The 21,246-nt window shown below is 44.9% G+C and overlaps 1 protein-coding gene across 1 annotated transcript in view; it reads left to right on the top strand.

Moving 5' to 3' along the window:
* ELK3 (ETS transcription factor ELK3) overlaps nucleotides 1-21,246 on the top strand; it is a gene marked incomplete at its 5' end in the record, with an annotated part of 59,651 nt that overhangs the window by 24,451 nt on the left and 13,954 nt on the right. The window contains one exon of the mRNA XM_007949770.1: nucleotides 10,276-11,067. Within this exon, the coding sequence (XP_007947961.1) occupies nucleotides 10,276-11,067 (792 nt within the window). The remainder of the gene's footprint in view (nucleotides 1-10,275; nucleotides 11,068-21,246) is intronic.

Here is a 21,246-nt window from a genome sequence, read left to right as displayed (position 1 = left end):
TAAGAGAAAAAAAGTAGAGAATGAGAATAATGAAGGAAAAGAAAATGGGAAAAATGCAAAAAGAAAAAGAAGGAACGGGGTTAACTACGAGAAAAAAGGGGGAAAAAAAAACCCTTCAATTAAAAAAAAAAAAATTTCAAGCAGGAACAGGGAAAAGAAAAAATGCTGAAAACTAAGACCTGGGAAAGGAAGATTAAGAATAGTAGTAAAAAGGACAAAAATATTATTAATAATAGTTGTTTTAAAACAGACAAATACGAACAAACTAATCACCAGAAAAAAGAAAGTGCAAAAGAAAAAAACAAAAAAAAAGAGAGAAAAAAAAAAATACCGGTGGAGGACAGGACAGGGCACCTAGGCTCTGTCTGAGCACACAGACTGTGTTGGAATTCCTGTGGGCCCAGAAGGTAGGTGGGAGTAGGGGGTGTCTGCACCTCTGTTCACCAAGCAGGTGTGGGGTATAAGAGTAACAAGAGGAATGTCATACCTTTTCAGTCCTGCAGGTCCGGAGGGCCCTTGGGGTTGCTGGAAAGCAGAACGTGTTTTTAAGCCCCGCAAAACTGCAAGAGCACTGTGCTGTCTCTTTAAATATCCAAAATAGTCAAGCCGATTTTAGACCTTCAAAATGGTGGCATCCTCCAAACCGGCAAAATTCCACAGCTCAGCCCGCCTTTCTCTTCACCTTCTCCATTTATTCCCCAGCCACCGGAGCAGTCCTCCATGCAGTCCCTGGCTAGCAGGGCTGATTTTTAGATTAATTCTTAAGTCCTACCAGCACTCGGGAATCTCCAAGCTATCTGTGCCATCAGTATCACTGCCAGACCACAGCTCCGTATGTCTGCTTTTTTGGTATTTTCACGCAAATTCTTCTGCTAGTTGGGGTTTAGTCCACTTCTATATCCTTCCCTTCAAGGCTCAGGGGTCCAAGATTATCTTCTGTGTCTGTGTTAATTGGTTTCCCTTTTCTTTGTTGAAGAGGGTCTGTGTGGTCTTTCTGCCTAGTCCGCCATCTTGCCGGAACTCTGCTGTTTGATTTCTTGACTGTTGCTTCGAGGGGCATTGATTGTGGATCCAAGTAAAATGTCAATGTCAGTATCTCCTCCATTTATCATGATGTTGATTATTGTTCCAGTTGTGAGGATTTTTGTCTTCTGTTTGTTGAATTATAATCCACACTGAAAGTTATAGTCTTTGATACTTATCAGTAAGTGCTTCGAGTCCTTTTCATTTTCAGCAAGCAAGGTCTGCATATTGCAGGTTGTTAATGAGTCTTCCTCCAATCCTGTTGCCACATTCTTCTTCATATAGTCCAGCTTCTTGGAATCCTTGCTCAGCATACAGATTGAATAATTATGGTGAAAAGATAGAGCCCTGACATATACTTTTCCTGATTTGAAACTATGGAGTATCTCCTTGTTCAGTTTGAACAACTGCTTCTTTGTCTATGTATAGGTTCTTCATGAGCACAATTAAGTGTTGTGGAATTGCCATTCTTCCCAATGTTATCCATAATTTGTTGTGATTCACCCAGTGAAATGCCTTTGCATAGTCAATGAAACATAGATAAACATCTTTCTGGTATTTTTTGCTTTCAGCCAAGATCCATCTAAAATTAGCAGTGATTTTCTTCATTCCATGTCCTATTCTGAATCCAGCTTGAATTTCTGGAAGTTCTCTATGTACTGCTGCAACTGTTTCTGAATTATTTTCAGCAAAATTTTGCTTGCATGTGATATCAATGATACTGTTTAATAGTTCCTACATTCTGTTGGATCATCTTTGTTTGGGATGGGCACAAATAATGGATTTTTTTCTAGTCAGTTGGCCAGGTACTTGTTTTCCAAATTTCTTGGCTTAGATGAGTGAGCACTTCAGTGTTGCATCCATTTGTTCGAACATCTCAATTGGTATTCCATCAATTCCTGTGGCCCTGTTTTTTTCTAGTGCTTCCCGTGCAGCTTGGACTTCTTTCTTCAGTATCATTGGTTCTCGATCATAGGCTGCCTCCTGAAATGGCTAAACATTGACCAATTCTTTTTGGTTCAGTGACCCTGTGCATTCCTTCCATCTTCCTTTGAAGCTTCTTGCATCATTGATATTTTGCCCATAGAATCCTTCAATATTGGCACTCGAGGTTTGAATTTTTTCTTCTGTTTTTTTCAGCTTGAGAAATGCTGAGAATCTTCTTCCTTTTTGGTTTTCTAACTCCAGGTCTTTGAACATTTCATTGTAATACTTTACTTTGTCTTCTCAAGCTACCTGTTGAAATCCTCAGTTCAGCTCTTTTCCTTCATCATTTTTTCCATTCACTTTAGCTACTCCACATTCAAGACCAAGTTTCAGAGTCTCTTTTAACATCCATTTTGTTTTTTTCTTCCTTCCTCGTCTTTTTAATGACCTTTGGCTTTATTTATGTATGAGATCCTTGATGTCAATCCACAACTCGTCTGCTCTTTGGTCATTGGTGTGTCAAATCTCTTCTTGAGACTTCTCTAAATTCAGGTGAGATGTAATCAAGGTTGTATTTTGGCTCCCCTGGACTTGTTTAATTTTCTTCACCGTCAGGTTGAACTTGCTGGACTTGTTGATAATTTGTTCCACTGTCAGCCCCTGGCCTTGTTCTGACTGATGACATTGAGCTTCTCCATCGACTCGTTTCATAGATGTAGTTGATTTGATTCCTGGGTATTCCATCTGGCAAGCTCCATGTGGATAGTCGCTGTTTATGTTGTCGAGTAAAGGTATTTGTAATGAAGAAGTCATTGGTCTTGCAAAATTCTATATGTAATCTCCAGCGTCGTTTCTGTCACCAAGGCTGTATTTTCCAACTGCTAATGCTTCTTCTTTATTTCCAATTTTCACATTCCAATCACTGGCAATTATCAATACATCTTGATGGCATGCTTCATCAATTTCAGACTCCAGAAGTTGGTAAAACTCTTCAGTTTCTTCATCTTTGGCTTTAGTGGTTGGTGCATAAATTTGAGTAACAGTCGTATTAACTGGTCTTCCTTATAGGCATTTGGATATTATCCTATCACTGACAGCATTGTACTTCAAGATGGATCTTGAAATGTTCTTTTTGACTAAGTTCAAGGGGAGTATTAAAATGATGATGACAATATAGCTAGCAGGTACCGTGTGCTGTCATATGTGGATGTGTCGGCATTTGGCTATAAGCTTATATGGAATATCATTCATTGCCATCTGTCCCCATTTTACAGAAGAGGGAACTGAGGTATATGGTTAGTAAGCGATGGAACTAGCATTTGTGCTCTGCTTTTAACAGCCCTTGTGTAAAATGGCCAGAGGGCAGAGGCATGTGACCTCCTCTAACTTCACAAGCCAGAGAAGAGGATCAAGATCAGTAGCCCAAAGCTGATTCCTGTTAGGCAGAAGTCAGACACACCTCCACCCTCCAGCCTTTTTACCAATTCTGACACCAACCATCCCTCCCACGACACTCTACATCTCTGCTGGGTTCAATAATTTGTTATACTGGCCACACACAACTCACAGACCATACTCACAATAATGAAGTTTGTTCAGGAGCGACAGGTTACATTTCAGGTTAGGAATGCTCATGATACAGTTCTTCAGTGAGGATAGCCTTTTCTCAGCCATGCCCACAGACAGGTCTTTCTCTGGCCCTCGGCCCCTGGATCTGACCTCTGTCTTGCTCGGGCAAGTGTTACAGAACTTTTTTAGCTCTGCCAGTAATCACTTAGAGGCACCCTATTCCACCAGCAAGCCTCCTGCCTGTAGGCACTCAGCTTTCTTGCTCACTGGGCTGGGAAGCCCACCATACCAGTCTCCTGGTTCCTGCCATCTCAGGCTGCCATCTCTCCCTGTCTTCCATGTTACAGCTCCCTCTCTCTGTCTCCTCAGTGTAGGAAGTTCTCAGCTCCGGGATCCTGGGTCCAAAGGACGCACTCCCCTCCTAGCTCTTCTTTCTTGGTAGCTGTGAGGTCCCCCATCTGCCTCTGGAATGGCTTCTTTTAAGCCGAGAAGGATAGTAAATCTGACCACTTCCCTTGTTAGGGTTCCACGTACTTATTTGCATTGTCCTATCCCCTACAAGGGTGCTGTGAGTTGTGACATTTTCAGTTTTGAGAATAAGGAGAGAAGTTGCAAAAACAGAGGGCTGGGGTCCTGTAGTTTCTGGGAGCCTCCACATGGTAGAAACTCAAAGGAGCCAAAGCCATCACTATGGAGCACTCACTGCAGGTCTGACTCCTCCTGGGACCAGGAGCAGCCCCTGGGGAGTTGACGAAATAGGAGGTTGGGTAACACATCTGAGAACATGAAAGGCAGATGGATCAAAATTGCATGCCAGACCAGAGTGGGCACATGCAGCAAAGATTTGCTGAGCAAATGGCTGACTGGATACATGAAATGACAGTTTATTAAATGCTCCCAGGAGGTGTGAGGGGTTTGCATATAGCCCCAGTGCCTTGGAGACTTATTTCAGTTAAATCATGCCAGCAAAAAGCACCTCAGTTCCTACATGCAGGTCTGCACTGGGCTATATACACTAGAGCTCTCACTGACCTGGGGTCCGGCCACAGGTAGTCTCCATCTGTTACTGGGCTTAAACCTCTGGCTTCATGCCTGGGACATTTCTCCCTACGGAACATTCAACAAGCGTTTCATGAACTTAATATCATCCTAATAATATCATCATTAAGAAGGTGAGTTCAATTCAACAAACATTTCTCTGTTACTTAGCCCCTTATTTAATTTTTTTAAATCATATACTTAATAGAGATATTTCTAATTTATCCACTATTTGGGATTATTTGCACATGGCTCTTTCTTCTTCAAAAGTACCTGCAAGGCACAACTGACTCTGTGTGTATACTGAAGTACACCCATGCACACGCCGATTTTTGCAGGCAAGCCTATAACCTGCCATATGCTCTCATAACCTGAGATAACTTACAGACACTCCTATGGAATCCCCTCAGTGGCTAGTGGTGGCTGCTGAATTGGGAAGGGACCCTTCAACGTGCCTCCATATAGTCCTACCCCCAAAGGGTGCTGGTCTGTTAGGCTCCTCCTGCACTCTGAAAACACTGCCGTGGCTGTGGCGACGGCACGGTAAATTTTGGTAACTGCTATTCCACTTTCTTCTGGACCTGCCACTTGGTATGTGTTTACATGGGTGTTACTCGTCCTGCCCATCACAGAAGTCAGTTCTATCCTTGCTCCCTGTAAACTCCTGTGGAATGCTGGGAGACGAAGTCAGCCCTTTGTTGTAAATGTGCATTTAATGGGAAATCACGAATGAAGAGGCTGGTCTACTGTATGTAAAGGGAAGCAGATGTGTGCAACTGTCTCTAAAACCACTCTGGAGAGTCACTTAGCTCAACTGGACACAGACAAGCATTTGTCAGGTTACCAGGCAACTATAAGCAACAAATACTTGTGTGTCTGGGAATCAAGGGGTGAAAACCAGACTTTTTCTAAGCATCCTCATTGCTTATCATAATAAAAGCCCTGCCTAAGTTCTCCCATGTTCTGGGCTGTCCAAGTTAGTCCAAGTTCCTGTACCTACCTACCGCAGGGTAGCCAAGAGCTCTGGAGTCAGACTGCCTAGGGGAGGTACATCCAGCTCTTCTTAGTACTAGCTTATGACCCTGGATAACTTATGCTCTCTGAGCCTCAGTTTGCTCATCCCTGAAATGGGGACAATAATAGTTCACCCTCCTAGAGAATCAGTGAGTTGGTGGTTGTCAAGTTCACAGTGCAGAGCCTAACAGATAATATGTGCACAGCAAATAATACCTATTACTGTTCCCTTACACGGTCAGTTTTCTTATAGACCCCCCACAAACTCTTGGAAGGAAACTTCCTTCAGAAACCACAAAGAGATCTTCAAACATACCTGCCGTCAGTATGCTCCTCAGCTGTGTCCTAGAAGCTAAGAAGTGCACACCACCTAACTGCCTGTTTGTGCAGCTGTGGGCATCCTGGAGGGGGTGGGGAGGTTCTCCTAACCAGCTCCCCTCCTGTGAGCAGATACCTTGTGTGGAGTTGGGCACCCACCCATACAGGGCTGCGTCACTCTGAGCTGCTTCCCCATCACACCTTACCCTCTTCTTGCTTAACTCCATCTCCAACCCCTGCAGAGGTTTCAGATTGTCTTGGTGGTGGCGGTGTATGCCGTTGACTTGATTCCAAGTCATAGTGACCCCTTGTGACAGAGTAGACCCACCCCACAGAGTTTTCTTGGCTATGATCGAAGCTGAGTGTCAGGTCTCTCTTCTGTGGGGCGGCTGAGTGGATTTGAGCCACTGACCTTTTGGTTAGCAGCCTAGCACTTAATCATCATCAGGACTCCTCTTGTCTTGGTTGCCAGATCTAATCCATCTTTCCAGTTGGTCTCTAGAGAGACAATACCTGCCCTGGTTCTTCCTAAAACAATTGCTTCCTCCTTTGGGTGGGCTTTCTAAACCGTGTCCCTTCCACCTGACCTTGTGTAACCCTAGAAGCTCTCTTGGCATCCCGGTGAAGAGAAGGGCCCTTCTTACCCCACAAGAACTCAGTGTCCTTGTTGTCTTTCTCATTGTACTCAGAGGAGGGTTTAACACGTCATGGCATTTGCATTCTGGAAAATTCCCATTGTCTTCCTGTTAAACATGTAAAATATTTAAGATTGTTCATGCTTTTTAACAGGTTTATTGAGATATAATTCATGTAACACACAGGTTAGCCATTTAAAGTGTACAGTTCAGTGGCTTGGAGTATAAATCACTACAATAAATTTTAGAATATTTTTATTACCCTGAAAAGAAACCCCATACCTTTCAGCTCTTTCTCCTGCCTCTAAAGCTCCCATCTGCCCCCTGAACCCTAGGATATGACTAATCTGTCTCCTGTTTCTATACCTTTGGCTGTTTTGGACATTTCATCTAAATGCAGTCCTACAATATGTGGCCTTTTGTGTCTGGCTTCTTTCACTCAGCATCATGTTTTCAGGGTTCATCCATGTGGTAGCATGTTTCAGTACTTCATTTCTTTTTACAGCTGAATAGCATTGTGTAGTATTATGTATGGATAGACCACTTTTTGTTTGTTGAGTTACTAGTTGATGGGTGTGTGAGTTGCATGCTCTAAAGGCCCAGCCCTCTAGCTGAGATTGCCTTTCAGTTATCAACCGTTTTTTGAGGAGAGGAGGCATTTTTTTTTTTTTTTTTACCATTTTTGTCACAGCTCCAGATTCTTTCTTGGTTCTTTCATGAATGTAATCCCTGCTTATACATTATATTCCGAATAGCCACAAAAATATTAAAGTTTTTTTTTGTGATTAGTTTATAAAGACCAGTCAGAAGAAATGATTTTGACCACACTGTTTCTTTTTCCTCTTTCCTTGTGTGTCCCTGCCTTAGATGGCCACCCTGAGGAATTCCTTCTTAAATCTCAGTGACATGGCCAATATGCCTTTCTCTCCCAACCACAAGATAAATTCTCTCCTGGGATATGATGATTTATGTGAGGGAGGAAAGGCAAACTGGAATGCTGTGATGGAACAAGGGGGCCCCTGGGTGGTGCCAACAGTTCACACGCTTGTCTGCTGACCAAACGGTGGGAGATTCGAGTCCATCCACAGTGGCCTTGGCAAAAAGGCCTGGTGATTTACTTTTGAAAACTCAGCCACAAAAATCCCTGTGGAGCGCAGTTCCGCTTAGACACATGTGGGATTGCCACGAGTCAGGGAATCGACTCAACAGCAACTGGTTTGTAATGTAACGGGGTTGGCAAAAACGTGATATATTTATGACCCAAACTGTGATCACAAAAGGCAGATCAACATTTGATTAAATTTTGTTTCTACTTGGGGTTCTTTGATTCACTCCCCAAATCCACATGGAAATTTGGAAAGCTTAGTCTTTAGAACCAACGGGTAGATGTCTGGTTCTTGGGCAAATGACCCCCTCTTTCTAAGCTTGGGCTTGTTTTAAGGATGCTTGCTTCCACCCTACAAGAGAGTTGATAAGGACGTCTTGCGTAAAACACCCGCACAAAAGAAGTGCTCAATCACTGCTGTTTCTAAAACTCTTCCCCTCCAAATGAATTCTATTTTTTTTTAGCCCTGATTCATAACCAGGTTTTCAGGGAAAGTGTTTATAAGCAAACATTCTAGGGCCTTTTCCCACGGGATGGCGCTAGTTCTTTGTTCTTCAGGGGAACCATTGATGTCTCCCTTCAGCTCCTGGGATCTGAGTCAAGCATAGTGAGGCCCACAGCAAGCATTTGGTAGATATTTGCTAACATATCAATTTTATAAACTTCGAGAACAGTACAGCCTTTAAGTTAAAGTCTGTTCTCCCGAAGGGGTGTGGTGTGGAAGCGTTAGCATTGATTATTATTTTTCATTTACATCGTAACGTTTGAGGGCGGGAGCCATAAACTTAAGAGCCAGAAGTGGATACCAGCAACTTAGAATCCCATATCAATGCTGTCAAGATCCGAGCAGACAAGTTACTTTTCCTCCAGTGACTTTCTTGGCCGAAAATTAAAACAAAGAAACGGTTACATGATATCAGCAAATGCTGTGGTGATAATGACTTACATTTCTATAATGCTTTCCAGCTTACAGAATATTTTCACATTATTATTTCTCTGAATTCTCACAACTCCCAGGGGTTGGTGAGAGAATATACTGTGTTATGCTTAAGGAAATGCTGCCTCTAACACTTACCTACGTACAGCTGTGTGTGTTGTTGAACCGTTCCCAGCATATTTTCCTAATTCTTAAACTGGGCAGACTAGGATCGTCCTTTTAGGATTACAGATTTAGTACAGGTTTTATGAGATAAGAGCTCTAGTGATGTAGTGCCTAAGGCACTTGACTGCTAACCAGAAGGCTGGCGGTTCAAACCCACCAGCCACTCCTCAGAAGGAAGATTGGGCAATCTGCTTCCATAGAGATACTGCCTCGGAAAACGGAGGAGGGGTTGCTATGAGTCGAATTGACTCGACGGCAGTGAGTTTGGTTTTGGTTTTATATGAGACAATGTAGGAATAATGCCAACCATATTTAAAAAAAAAAAAAAAAACCCACTGCCATCGAGTTGATTCCAACTCATAGCGACCCACACTGGGTTTCCAAGGCTGTAAATCTTTTCAGAAGTAGATTGCCCCCTCTTCTTCCCATGGAGCAGCTGATGGGTTTGAACTGCCAACCTTCTGGTTTAGCAGCCAAGTATCTTACCCACTACACCACCAGAGCTCCTTAACCACATGTTGTTGTTGTTGTTGTTGTTGTTATGTGCTGTCGAGTCGGACCCAACTCATAGCGACCCCTCCTTGGGTTGCCGAGGCAGTATCACTACGGAAGTAGATTGCTCAACCTTCCTTCTAAGGAGTGGCTGGTGGGTTTGAACCGCCAGCCTTCTGGTTAGCAGTCAAGTGCCTTAGGCACTATGCTACCACATATTAAGTGCTTAATAAATGGCAACTTTTAGTATATGTCTAGGTATAATAGTCCTTATTTTACCAGTAAAAACACAACTATCATTGAGTCCATTCTGGTTCATGGCGACCCCATGTGTGTCAGAGTAGAGATGTGCTCCACCGAGTTTTCAAGGTTGGAATCTTTTGGAAATAGGTTGTCAGGCCTTTCTTCCAGTGTACCTCTGGATCAACTCAAACCTCCGACTTTTCTGTTAGTAGCCAAGCATGTTACCTGCTTGCACCACTCAGGAACTCCCTTTACAGATAAAACCAAAAACCAAACTCACTGCCATCGAGTTGAATCCGACTCATAGCAACCCCTCCTTGGATTTCCAAGGCAGCGTCTCACTCCTCTGAAGGAAGATTAGAAATCTACCTCCGTAGTGATACTGCCTCGGAAACCCAAGGAGGGGTTGCTATGAGTCGGGTCTGACTCGACGGCACATAACTACAACATCTCTACAGAAATAGATTGCCCAATCTTCCTTCCAAGGAGTGGCTGGTGGGTTAGAACCACTAGCCTTCTGGTTAGCAGTGAAATACTTTAGGCACTACACCACCAGAGCTCCTATTTACAGATAAGAAAAGTAAAAATGGCAGTCATTCTGCCCAAGATCACACCACTAGTAATGGGCAGAATCAAAACGCAAACCTAGTTCTTCTGTGTCTCGTTCCTTTTTCCACGACACTTTAACAAAGATGCGGATATCAGGAATATTTTGGTGCGTGGGCTGCCAGAACTCACCACTATAATGACTGTATTCCTCTGTGTCTGTGGTGTACTAATACTGTAATTGTCCACTTTTGTATTCACAGAACATCATCAAGAAGGTGATTGGGCAGAAGTTTGTGTACAAGTTTGTCTCTTTCCCGGAGATACTGAAGATGGATCCGCACGCGGTGGAGATCAGCCGGGAGAGCCTTTTGCTGCAGGACAGAGACTGTAAGGTCCCTGAGGGCCGCGAGGCACACAAACACAGCCTGTCAGCCTTCAAAAGCACAAGCCGCAACGAATACATCCACTCAGGCCTGTACTCGTCTTTCACCATCAACTCTCTGCAGAACCCTCCAGATACTTTCAAGGCAATCAAGACAGAGAAGCTGGAGGAACAGCCCGAAGACAGCCCTCCTGTGGAAGAGGTCAGGACTGTCATCAGATTTGTGACCAATAAAACCAGCAAGCATGTCACCAGGCCCGTGGTGTCTCTGCCCTCCACGTCTGAGGCTGCAGCTGCATCTGCCTACCTGGCCTCGTCCGTCTCCGCCAAGATCTCCTCCCTAATGCTGCCAAATGCTGCCAGCATTTCCTCCACCTCGCCCTCCTCATCTCGGTCCCCGTCCCTGTCCCCAAACTCGCCCCTCCCTTCTGAACACAGAAGCTTCTTCCTGGAGGCCGCCTGCCATGACTCGGATTCCCTGGAGCCCTTGAACCTGTCATCGGGCTCCAAGACCAAGTCTCCATCTCTTCCCCCAAAGGCCAAAAAACCCAAAGGCTTGGAAATCTGTGCACCCCCACTGGTGCTGTCGGGCACCGACATTGGTTCCATCGCCCTCAACAGCCCTGCCCTGCCCTCAGGATCCCTCACCCCTGCCTTCTTCACCGCGCAGGTAAGAGCCAGCCCTGCCATCTTGCTTTAGCAAAAATGAACAAAGAGCAACCCAGGCTCCTTCCTTCTGTCCCGCAAAAGATAATGCCTATGACCCATGATCCACACTAGTTACTGTTGAGTCAGCGCTGACTCATGGTGACCCCATCTGTGTCAGAGTAGAATGGGCTTCACAGGGTTCTGAAAAAATACATTGCATTTATTTTTGGTGGCAATAAGTACAACCAAACATACCTCAATTCATAATCTCTACATGGACAGTTCATTAACACTGGTTACATGCTTCATGTTTTATAACCACTCTCACTGTCTCTACCCATATTGTTTCATCACCATTCATTTAGGCTTTCTGCCCCTTAAGGTTCTCACCTGTGCTTGAGATTAGCTGTTGTCAGCTTAAACTCATACAGGTAATTATAAGAGCTCTATGCTGGAGTCAAGGCGCTTTGGTGGCCTAGTGGCTAAGGCATTTGGCTGCTAATCAGAGGCTCAGTGATTCAAACCCACCAGCTGCTCCACAGGAGGAAGATGAGGCTTACTTCCATCAAGATTTATAGCCTTGGAAACCCAGTGGGGGTTGCTGTGAGTTGGAATCGAATTGATGGCAGTGGGTAGGTTATGCTTGAGGCAAACATTCTTTATTAATTGGGCTGAGGTGTCGTTTAGTCGATTCCAACTCATAGCCAGCCTGTGGGTGTCAGAGTACAACTGTGCTCCACAGGGTTTTCAGCAGCTGGTTTTTTGTAAATCTCCAGGCCTTTCTTCAAGGTGTCTCTAGGTGGACTTGAACCTCCAACCTTTTTGGAGCCGAGCATGTTAACTGTTTGGGACTCCCTTTGAAATATACAGTGAGTGACAAAACCCATATTTCTGTTTCCACCTGAAAATTCGGATGCAATTTTCAGTAGAGGTTAAGAGCATTGAGTTGTGAGGGTTAAATGGGACAATGGCCATGGTCAGTAAGTACTATTATCATTGAGCTTGGTGTCACCAGGATGGAGCATGTGTTTAAACAGCTTGGGATACTTTTTATCCTGCCTTTGTAATTGTTGTCATCTTCCTTGTCACCAGCACCAGCATCCTTGTAGCGCTTCATATGTGGCAGGCACTCTTTTAGGCACTTCACATGTATCCACTTATTTATTTGTCATAGCAACCCTGTGAAGTAGACACTATTATCATCCCATTTTCCAGCTAAGCAAAATGAGACACAGAGGTAAGATAAACCCTGTCCAGGGTCATGCAACAAAACCAAAAACCCAGACTCACTGCTGTCAAGTTGATTGGACTCATAGTGACCCCTCTTTGGATTTCTGTGGCAGCATCTCTAGGGAAGTAGATTGCCCAGTTTTCCTTCTGAGGAGTGGCTGGTGGGTTTGAACTGCTAGCCTTCTGATTAGCAGTCAAATGCCTTAGCAGGGATTTAGCTACCGTTAGGAGCTCTGGTAGCATAGTGCCTAAAGCAGGGTCCATGGGGAAGGTTTAGGTCTGCAAAGCAGCTCTTTGCCATTTCCCTCTACATATTCTCCAGATTGTGGTTCAGGGATTTCATGGCAAGTCATGCTGGTCAGGTGGGCAGAAGTCCCCAGGTGATACAAATGGTTAATGCACTCTGCTGCTGGCCAAAATGTTGGAGGTTCGAGTCTACCTGAGGCACCTCAGAAGAAAGGCCTGGCAATCTGCTTGCAAAAATCCAGCCAATGAAAACCCTGTAGAGCACAGTTCTACCCCGACACATATCGGGCATCCACGAATCAGAGTCAACTCAGTGCTGCTTTCTTTTTTAAGCTGGTGGCAACATGTTTGCATCACAGCGGGATGGGCTGGGGGCTCAGTTATGGGTCCGAATGAGCACATGTGCTCTTAAATCAGGCATTTTCTAACAAAGCAAAACTGCCCAGTGACTGAGGGCTGCTGAGTCAATGGCTCAGAAACAGTCGCTCTGGAGAGAGCTCAAAGAAGTAACTGGAGAAACTGGGCCAGGCTGGACAATCTCAGGACTGCCTTCCCAGCTTCCTCAGTGTTAACAACAGTGAGGTTTAGCAAGGTCTAAAACTCCACAGCACATAACAACAACAACAACAAAGCCAGGCCAAGACCAACTCTGATTCCAGTATCTGCTTTCTCTGTCAGCCTGTTACCTTCTCTGAACCAACTAGGACAGATGCTAGCCCTGTGGTCTGCTTGGAGGACACTGGCTCTGGCTCATTGTGTGGTTCTGAACAGGATACTGTCAAGTAGCCTAGGTGGTACAATGGTTAAGCACTGGGCTGCTAACCAAAAGGTTGGTGGTTTGAACCCACTCAGCAGCTCCACAAGAGAAAGACCTGGCAGTCTGCTTCCGTAAAGGTCACAGCCTAGGACACCCTCTGGAGCAGTTCTGTTCTGTCATATGGGGTCACTATGCCTCGAAAATTGGCTCAGCGACACCTAACAACAACTACCCCTCAGTGGGGCTGAAGGAGGGTCTGGCTGGCCTGAGGGGAGGAGGGGACTTGACATGAAAGAGAGAGTGAGAGGGTGGTTGCAGTGTATGGACACAACATTCAAGACCCCAGGACAGAAACACTAGAATGACCTGAACCCAGAGGGAAAAAGCATAGGAAAGTTGGGATGCTCGAAGAGGACCTGTGCTTTAGGCAGATCAGAGTACGTGGTCCTCAGCCAAGTTGGGAGGATGTGGCCCTGAAGTTTCACTTAGTACCAGGAAGTCAGTCCAAGAAATCACACTAGGGCTTCCTGAGGACACACACGGAGGCAGGGGGCAGGGGAGTGGAAGTAGGGTGGCCCAGGCCGAGAGAGGGCCTAGGATCAAAGGAAGAGAGGGGCACAAGTGCTTTAAACCTGTTCAGAACTCAGTGAGTCACAGCTGTGTTTGTGAGGAGCTGGTACCTCAGGCCTTGAACCCCACCTGGAGATTCCCTCGTCTTCCACGAATGTCAGCAGCACCTGGCTCGGCTTTGGGTGGCAGACAGAGAGGGAGAAAGAGGTCATGAGGGAGAAACCACAGCGAGCAGAGAAAGGTCAGGATTGGGCTGTGACATTCAAAGCCTAGTTCTCTGGCCCATCTCACCCAGGTGGTTTATTTTGGAGCAGAGACTTTTCGAGCTGTTTTATCTTGGCCTCAGACTAGATCCTCCAGTGTTAGGGTGAGGGTCACCTGGAGCCAGCCTTCTGGTTAGCAATGAAATGCCTTAGGCACTATGCCACCAGAGCTCCCAGGAATCCATGGGTGGTGCAGATGGTTAATCGGATCAGCTGCAGACAGGTTGAAGGATCGAGTCCACCCAGTGGCACTGCAGAGGAAAGGCCTAATGATCGGTTTGTGCAAGATTACAGCCATTAAAAGCCCTGTGGAGCGCAATTCTACCCTGGCACGCATGGGGTCGCCAGGGGTCAGAATTGACTTGACGGCAGCTGGTTCTAGAGTTAATGTAGGATTTATATTCTCTGAGATTCCCTCTCTCAGGAGCTACTTCAGGGGGTTAATATATTACACGTATAGTATAATGAATAAAAGATAATGTAATGTGCCAGAAAATGACCCACTGATCCCATATTTCTCCCATCAGTGGACAATCAGGAACATCATCAGCTTTGAAGGGCACAGCCTCTTTGAAGCACTGGTTATTCTACTGAATTCCATTCAGCTGTAGCCTGAAGGGTGGTGTGTGTGGGGGTCCCTGAAATCGTACCCAGGGCATGTGAATGAATGACTTCTTTTTGCTTTTCGGTGAATTCTAGAGGGTTTCTCCCACCTGAAGGGGTTGTCTCCCACATATCCATGGGCTCATTTGTTTCCCTTCATTATTATCTCAGCAACTCTAGTTTCCTCTGGGCTGTGCAGCGTGCAGTGTGATGCTTTTTGCACATAAAACATTTGGCAGTTACCTGTGGGAACTCCTATAAACGGTTCCTAATAGTTGCCTTTGGAAAAGATGGGAGGCGTGCTGGAATAATGTGCTACTTTGAAAATCAGACTCCCAAGATCCATTATTTTCAGCTAGAAACATGGCAGGCAGAAGGGCAGGATTAAGTCTGGGGAGTCCCTGGGTGGCACTGTCAGTTAAATGCTTGATTGCTAGGCGAAAGGCTGAATGTTTGACTCTACAGTGATGCCTCAAAAGAAAGGCCTGGTGATTTGCTTCTGGAAAAATCAGCCACTGAAAACCCTCCGGAGCACAGTTCTACTCTGACACACACGGGTTGCCACAAGTCAGAACTGACTGGATGGCAGCAGTTCTTGTGTTTTTTTGGTTTGGCATGACCACAGTGTCTCGTGGTTACGATTCCCTCCAGGAACTTTATTAAGCCACATGCTTCATGCAGGCCCAAATTCAGTTTAGAAACTGAGATGTGCAACATAATGTGCATAAAAAAACCACCATCAAATGCATGGAGACAAAAGCTTATTATAGTTACCAGAGGCTGAGAGGTGGGAGGAATGGAAAGGATTGCTTAAGGGGTACTGAGTTTCTGTTTGGGGTGATGAAAAACTTTTGGAAACGGATAGCGGTAATGGTTGCAAATGTGGTAAGTGTCATGAATGTTCGGAATTGTACACTTAAAAATGGTTCAAGTGGTAAATTAAAAAAAATGGTTAAAATGTAAAATTTTGTGTTACATATATGTATTCCAAAAACCCACTGCCATTGAGTCAGATCTGATTTATAGCGACCCCTCCTTGGGTTTCCAAGGCAGTATCACTATGGAAGTAGATTGCCCAACCTTCCTTTCCAAGGAATGGCTGGTGGGTTTGAACCACCAGCCTTCTGGTTAGCAGTCAAATGCCTTAGGCACTACACCACCAAAGCTCCTATATATTACCACAATAAAAATAAAAAAAAGACAACAAAAATCCCCAGCAACAGCTTAATTATTATTTGGTTTTAAGAAGACTTCAGGTGATATTTTGGTTTAAGGTTTAAAGATTATCTCAGGGTAGTAGTTTCTGGGGCTCATCCACTTCCCATGGCTCCAGAAAGTCTAGAGTCCCTGAAAATTTGAAATCCTGTTCTGCATTTCCCCTCTTTTGATCAGTATTCTTCTGTGGAATTGTTGCCCAAAATGTTCAGTTATGGTAGCCAGACACCATCCAGTTCTTCTTGTCTCATGGCAAAGGAGGCATGCAAAGTAAATTTAAGAGAGATTAATGCATAATCAAAATTATTAATGTAGACAGATAAGATGATCACCCAAACACCTCTCAATCATGGAACAGTGAGGAACTAAAAAACTAGAATGAGAAAGGCAGCTGTGTATCAAGGAGTGATCCAGTTGGAGCTTGGCCAGAGAGGTCACATTTGACTCTTCCTAGAGTATACAGCAAGGATGTTATCACTGATGGCACGAGTCACAGAAATTGAGATAGAGGGGGAGGAGCCAGGAAGTGAAACCCTCCTGGCTCCCAGCCAGGCACCATGAGTGCCCGAATGCTGCCAGCTGGAACTTCTGATTCTCTGTATCTTTTGCACTTTGGTATCATCTGTCCCTCTTCTGTTCAGTCTTTCTCTCCTCATTTCTCTCTTTAATAACATTTTATAGTGTTTTTGGTGAAAGTTTCATGGCAGATAAGGTTCCCATTCAACAGTTTCTACACAGATTGTTCAGTGACATTAATTACATTCTTCAAAATGCATGAACATTCTCATTATTCCTGTTTTGGTTGATCCATTGCCATTAAGGGGGCAGTTTCCCTGCCCCTTACCTACTCATTTGTTTTAAAGTAATTGTTGACTATTTGAAAGACAAAATGGCCTACCCGGGGATTGAACCTGCGAGTTGGGCATTATTAGCACCGTGCTGTATCCATCTGAACTGCTCCTCATTTCTTAACAATGTGAAGTTAATTCAGAATCTGAGTCTGGTGCTGTGCATTCCCTTCACTCATGTCAAGACCTCTGTTCATCTCACGTGGGAATGTTCAAGATGCTGAGCTCAGATACGTGCTGGCACTGTGGCATGAACTCCCCGTCAGAGTCTGAGTATGCACGCCCCAGGATGTTTTATTAGCAGCAGCCTTGGCTTAGCACTAATTGAGCAGAGACAGTCTGCTGAGTAATAACATGTTAAAACCTCCTTCCTTCTTATCCTGGGTGATGTAACAACTTGGAGCCAAGTCATAGGGTGGGAATGTGGAATGAAGTGGATGTGTGTTACTGCATCCTATTCCAGTTCTGGGTGGCTTCTCATTTTTTGGCCCCTTTGCCATTATCACCAAAGGGAAAAGGTTGTTTGTGTTTTGTCTCCTCCCACTCTACAACTCTTCCCCAGTTCAGCTTGCATCTCCTTCCACACTGACCATTCCCTCAGGGGAGACGGTGTCCCTTCAGGAGCTCCTTGCAGTACAAGTGTATCACTGGTTGAGTTTCATGTGACTCGTTGACACTCCAGGGGAAGGCTCTTGGTGCTGCCAGCTCTGGTTGCCTGGAGAAGCCCAGCACAGTAGTACCTTCTTTCCCAAGGGCCCATCTCTTCTCCCCTTGCCTTTGCCTTTGCTTGATCCTCCATGGTTCTGCCCACCTCAGGAATACTTCTGCATGTATTCCTTTTTTGTCCCCCGTTACTTGCTGTACTTACCCTGGCTCCATTTAGAATCTCTATTTGGTCCACCTTTCCTTAAGACCTGGCTGGTGCTACTAGCTAAAACATTGGTGGTTCGAGTCCACCCAGAGGCTTCTTGGAAAAAAGGCCTGGTGATCAACTTGAGAAAAAAACAGTCACTGAAAACCCTGTGGAGCACAGTTGTATTCTGAAAAACATGGGGTTGCCATGAGTCTGAACTGGCTGGTATGGCTGTCCCTCACATCAGTGCTACCCAAACAACTTCTGAGATTCTATTTCTCTTTTAAAGTCCTTAAAACCACTCCTGAATGTGAATTCAGATGACTCCAAGAGTTTCCAGAGACTCATAGTCACCTTGTAAGGATTTTCTTTTAACCCCAAGGTGGTATTGTAATGGATTCTTTTGGCTTGATGCTGGGAGATTAAGGTTTGGAGATGTTTATTGGTACAGCCTGCTAAATGGACATCCCAGTTTTGTCCCCTTTAGTTTCTAAAGCCTGAAAGACTTAACCAGTGTATCAATCAAGTAATCTTCTAACTTCCTATTGAGCACCTTATCCTTTTTAGGCACTCAAGAAATGACTGCCTGCCATTTATTAACTAATTCATACAGGAAATAGTCACTGACCACCCACCATTTGCTAGGCACTTTAACAGACACTTGGTAATACAGAGTTGAGCATGACAGACATAGCTCTTACTCTCATTAGTTTACAGCTTGGTGTCTAGCAGGTGAAGAATATGGGGCAATATGTAATGTAGGGTACTGTGAAGTTATAGAGGATCCTAAAAGCTGACTGGGGAATTTAGCCTTGTTTTGTTGGGAAATTAACCACTACCAGAGGTGTAAATCAAGTGAGTGAAAAAATTCCTATTAGAATTCATCAACAAATAACTAAATTATTGAGCATTAATTATTTGCAAGGCATGGAAAGGATGCCAAACAATAAGACCTTGTCTTTATGGCTGTAATACTATTATTAGGAAAACGCAGGAGTTCAGTAAAGGTTGGGGGATAAATTCCAAAGATAAAGGAGGTAGACGGAATTGAGACAATAGGGAACAATGAAGACATGTGAGTGACATAGAACTGTGTCTTCAGAATCACCCTGCTGTGTGAATTGGGAAGGGGTAAGTGTGGAGCCAGTCAGGATGCTGTTCCAGTATTCCAGGTGAAAGACAGTGAGGAGCCATGGCTGTGACAGTGGGATAGAGTCAGAGCGGGTGGGTGAGAGATATAGGGAATGCCACTACAGGACCCAGAGACTGAGTATGGGGGTGGTAGGGAAGAGTGACAAGCTGAGTGTGAGGAGTGTGGAGGGAGAATAAGCTTATGGGCCGTGTTGAGTTTGGGAGCCTCTAAGACATTCAGTTTGAAGTGTGCAGCTGCAGCTGGAGCAAAGGAGAGCGTCTGGGTTGGAGATAAAGTTAGGGAGTCACAGCACAAACGCAAACCGAACCACCTGCCTTCAGGTTGATGCCAACTCACAGTGACCTCTCTCAGAACAGAACTGTGCTCCACAGAGTTTTCAAGGACAAGACTTTCTGAAAGCAGATCACCAGGCCTTTCTCCTGAGGTGTCTCTGGGTGGGTTCAGACCTCTGGCCTTTCGGTTAGTAGGCAGTGAACTACCCAGGCACTGACCAGGGCTCATCAACAGGTAAGGGTGTTAAAGGATTTGTTGGTAGCTGCCGCTGAGTCACCCCTCAAGTCATGGCAAAGCCCAGACACTAACCAGTCCTGTGCCATCTACATGACTGGTTGCAGGGCAGATTACCGTGATCCATAGGTTTTTCACTGGCTTACTGCCAGGCTTTTCTTCCTCATCTTAGCCCAGAAGCTCCACTGGAACCTGTTCACCATGCCACACACAAGCCTTCACTGACAGAACGGTGGTGGCTGTGCGTGAGGTGTATTGGCAAAGAGTCAAAGCCAGGCCTCCCACGTGCAAGATAGAATTCGACCATCAGATCACTACTGCCCCCTTGTTAAAGGACTCAGGAAGCCAAACTCACTGCCCTTGTGTTGATTCTGACTCATAGCAACACACATTGGGTTTCTGAGGTGGTAAATCTTTATATGGAAGCAGATTGCCCCATCTTCCTTCCATGAAGCTGCTGGTGGGTTTGAACCACCAGCCTTCTGGTTAGCAGTCAAGTGCCTTATGCACTGCACCACCAGAGCTACTTTGTTAAAGGACTTCTTGTTATTGTTGAGTGCTGTCGAGTTGGCTCCAACTCATAGCAACAGTATTTACAACAGAACGAAACATTGCCTGGTCCTGCGCCATCCTCAATCGGTGCTATATCTGAGCCTGTCATTACCGCCACTGTGTCAGTCCATCTCGTTGAGGGTCTTCCCCTTTTTCACTGACCCTTCACTTTACCAGAGAGCTCTGGTGGCGTAGTGCCTAAGGCATTTGACTGCTAACTAGAAGAATGGCGGTTCAAACCCATCAGTCACTCTTCAGAAGGAAGATTGGGCAATCTGCTTCCATAGTGACATTGCCTCGGAAACCCAAGGAGGGGTTGCTATGAGCTGGGTCTGACTAGACGGCACATAACAACAACAACAACAACACTCAGAAACCCAAGGAGGGGTCACTATGAGTCAGATCCGACTTGACAGAAGTGAGTTTGGTTTTTGATTTGGTCACTTTACCAAGCATGATATCCTTCTCCAGAGAATGGTGCGTTCTGACAACATGACCAAAGTAGGTGAGACAAAGTCTGACCATTCTTGCCTTCCAAGGAGCATTCTGGTTGCACTTCTTCCAGGACAGATTTGTTCGTTCTTCTGGCAGTCCATGGTACTTTCAGTATTCTTCACCAGCAACATAACTCAAAAGCATCAACTCCTCTTCAATCTTCCTTATTCTTTGTCCAGCTCTCACATGCATATGAGGCAACTGAAAATACCATGGCTTGGATTAGGTGCACCTTAATCTTCAAAGAGACATCTTTGCTCTTCAGCACTTGAAAGAGGTCTTTTGCAGCAGATTTGCCCAGTGCAGTACACATCTAATTTCTTGACTGCTGCTTCGATGGGCATTGTTTGTGGATCCAAGTAAAAAGAAGTCCTTGACAACGTCAGTCTTTTCTCCATTTATCATGATGTTGATTATTGGTCCAGTTGTGAGGATTTCTGTCTTCTTTATGTTGAGTTGTAATCCATACTGAAAGCCTGTGGTCTTTGATCTTCATCAGTAAGTGCTTCAAGCACATTCAGCAAGCAAGGTAGGCATATTGCAGGTTGTTAATGAGTCTTCCTCCAATCCCGTTGCCCATTCTTCTGCATATAGTTCAGCTTCTTGGAATCCTTGCAGAGCATACAGATTGAATAAGTATTGTGAGAGGATAAAACCCTGACACACACCCTTCCTGATTTTGAACCATGCATTGTCCCTTTGTTCTGTTGGAATGACAGCCTCTTGGTCTATGTACAGGTTCCTCATGAGCACAAATAAGTGTTCTGGAGTTCTCATTCTTTTCAATGTTATCCATAATTTGTTATGATTCACACAGTCAAAGATATGCATCGTCCAAAAAACACAAGTAAACATCTTTCTGGTATTCTTTGCTTTCAGCCAAGACCCATCTGACATTAGCAATTATAG

The sequence above is a fragment of the Orycteropus afer genome, unplaced genomic scaffold (genome assembly GCF_000298275.1).
Source record: "Orycteropus afer afer isolate SDZICR_OR568_19922 unplaced genomic scaffold, OryAfe1.0 scaffold00253, whole genome shotgun sequence".
Classification (NCBI taxonomy): Eukaryota; Metazoa; Chordata; class Mammalia; order Tubulidentata; family Orycteropodidae; genus Orycteropus; species Orycteropus afer.
This window is presented reverse-complemented; position numbering and strand designations above follow the sequence as displayed.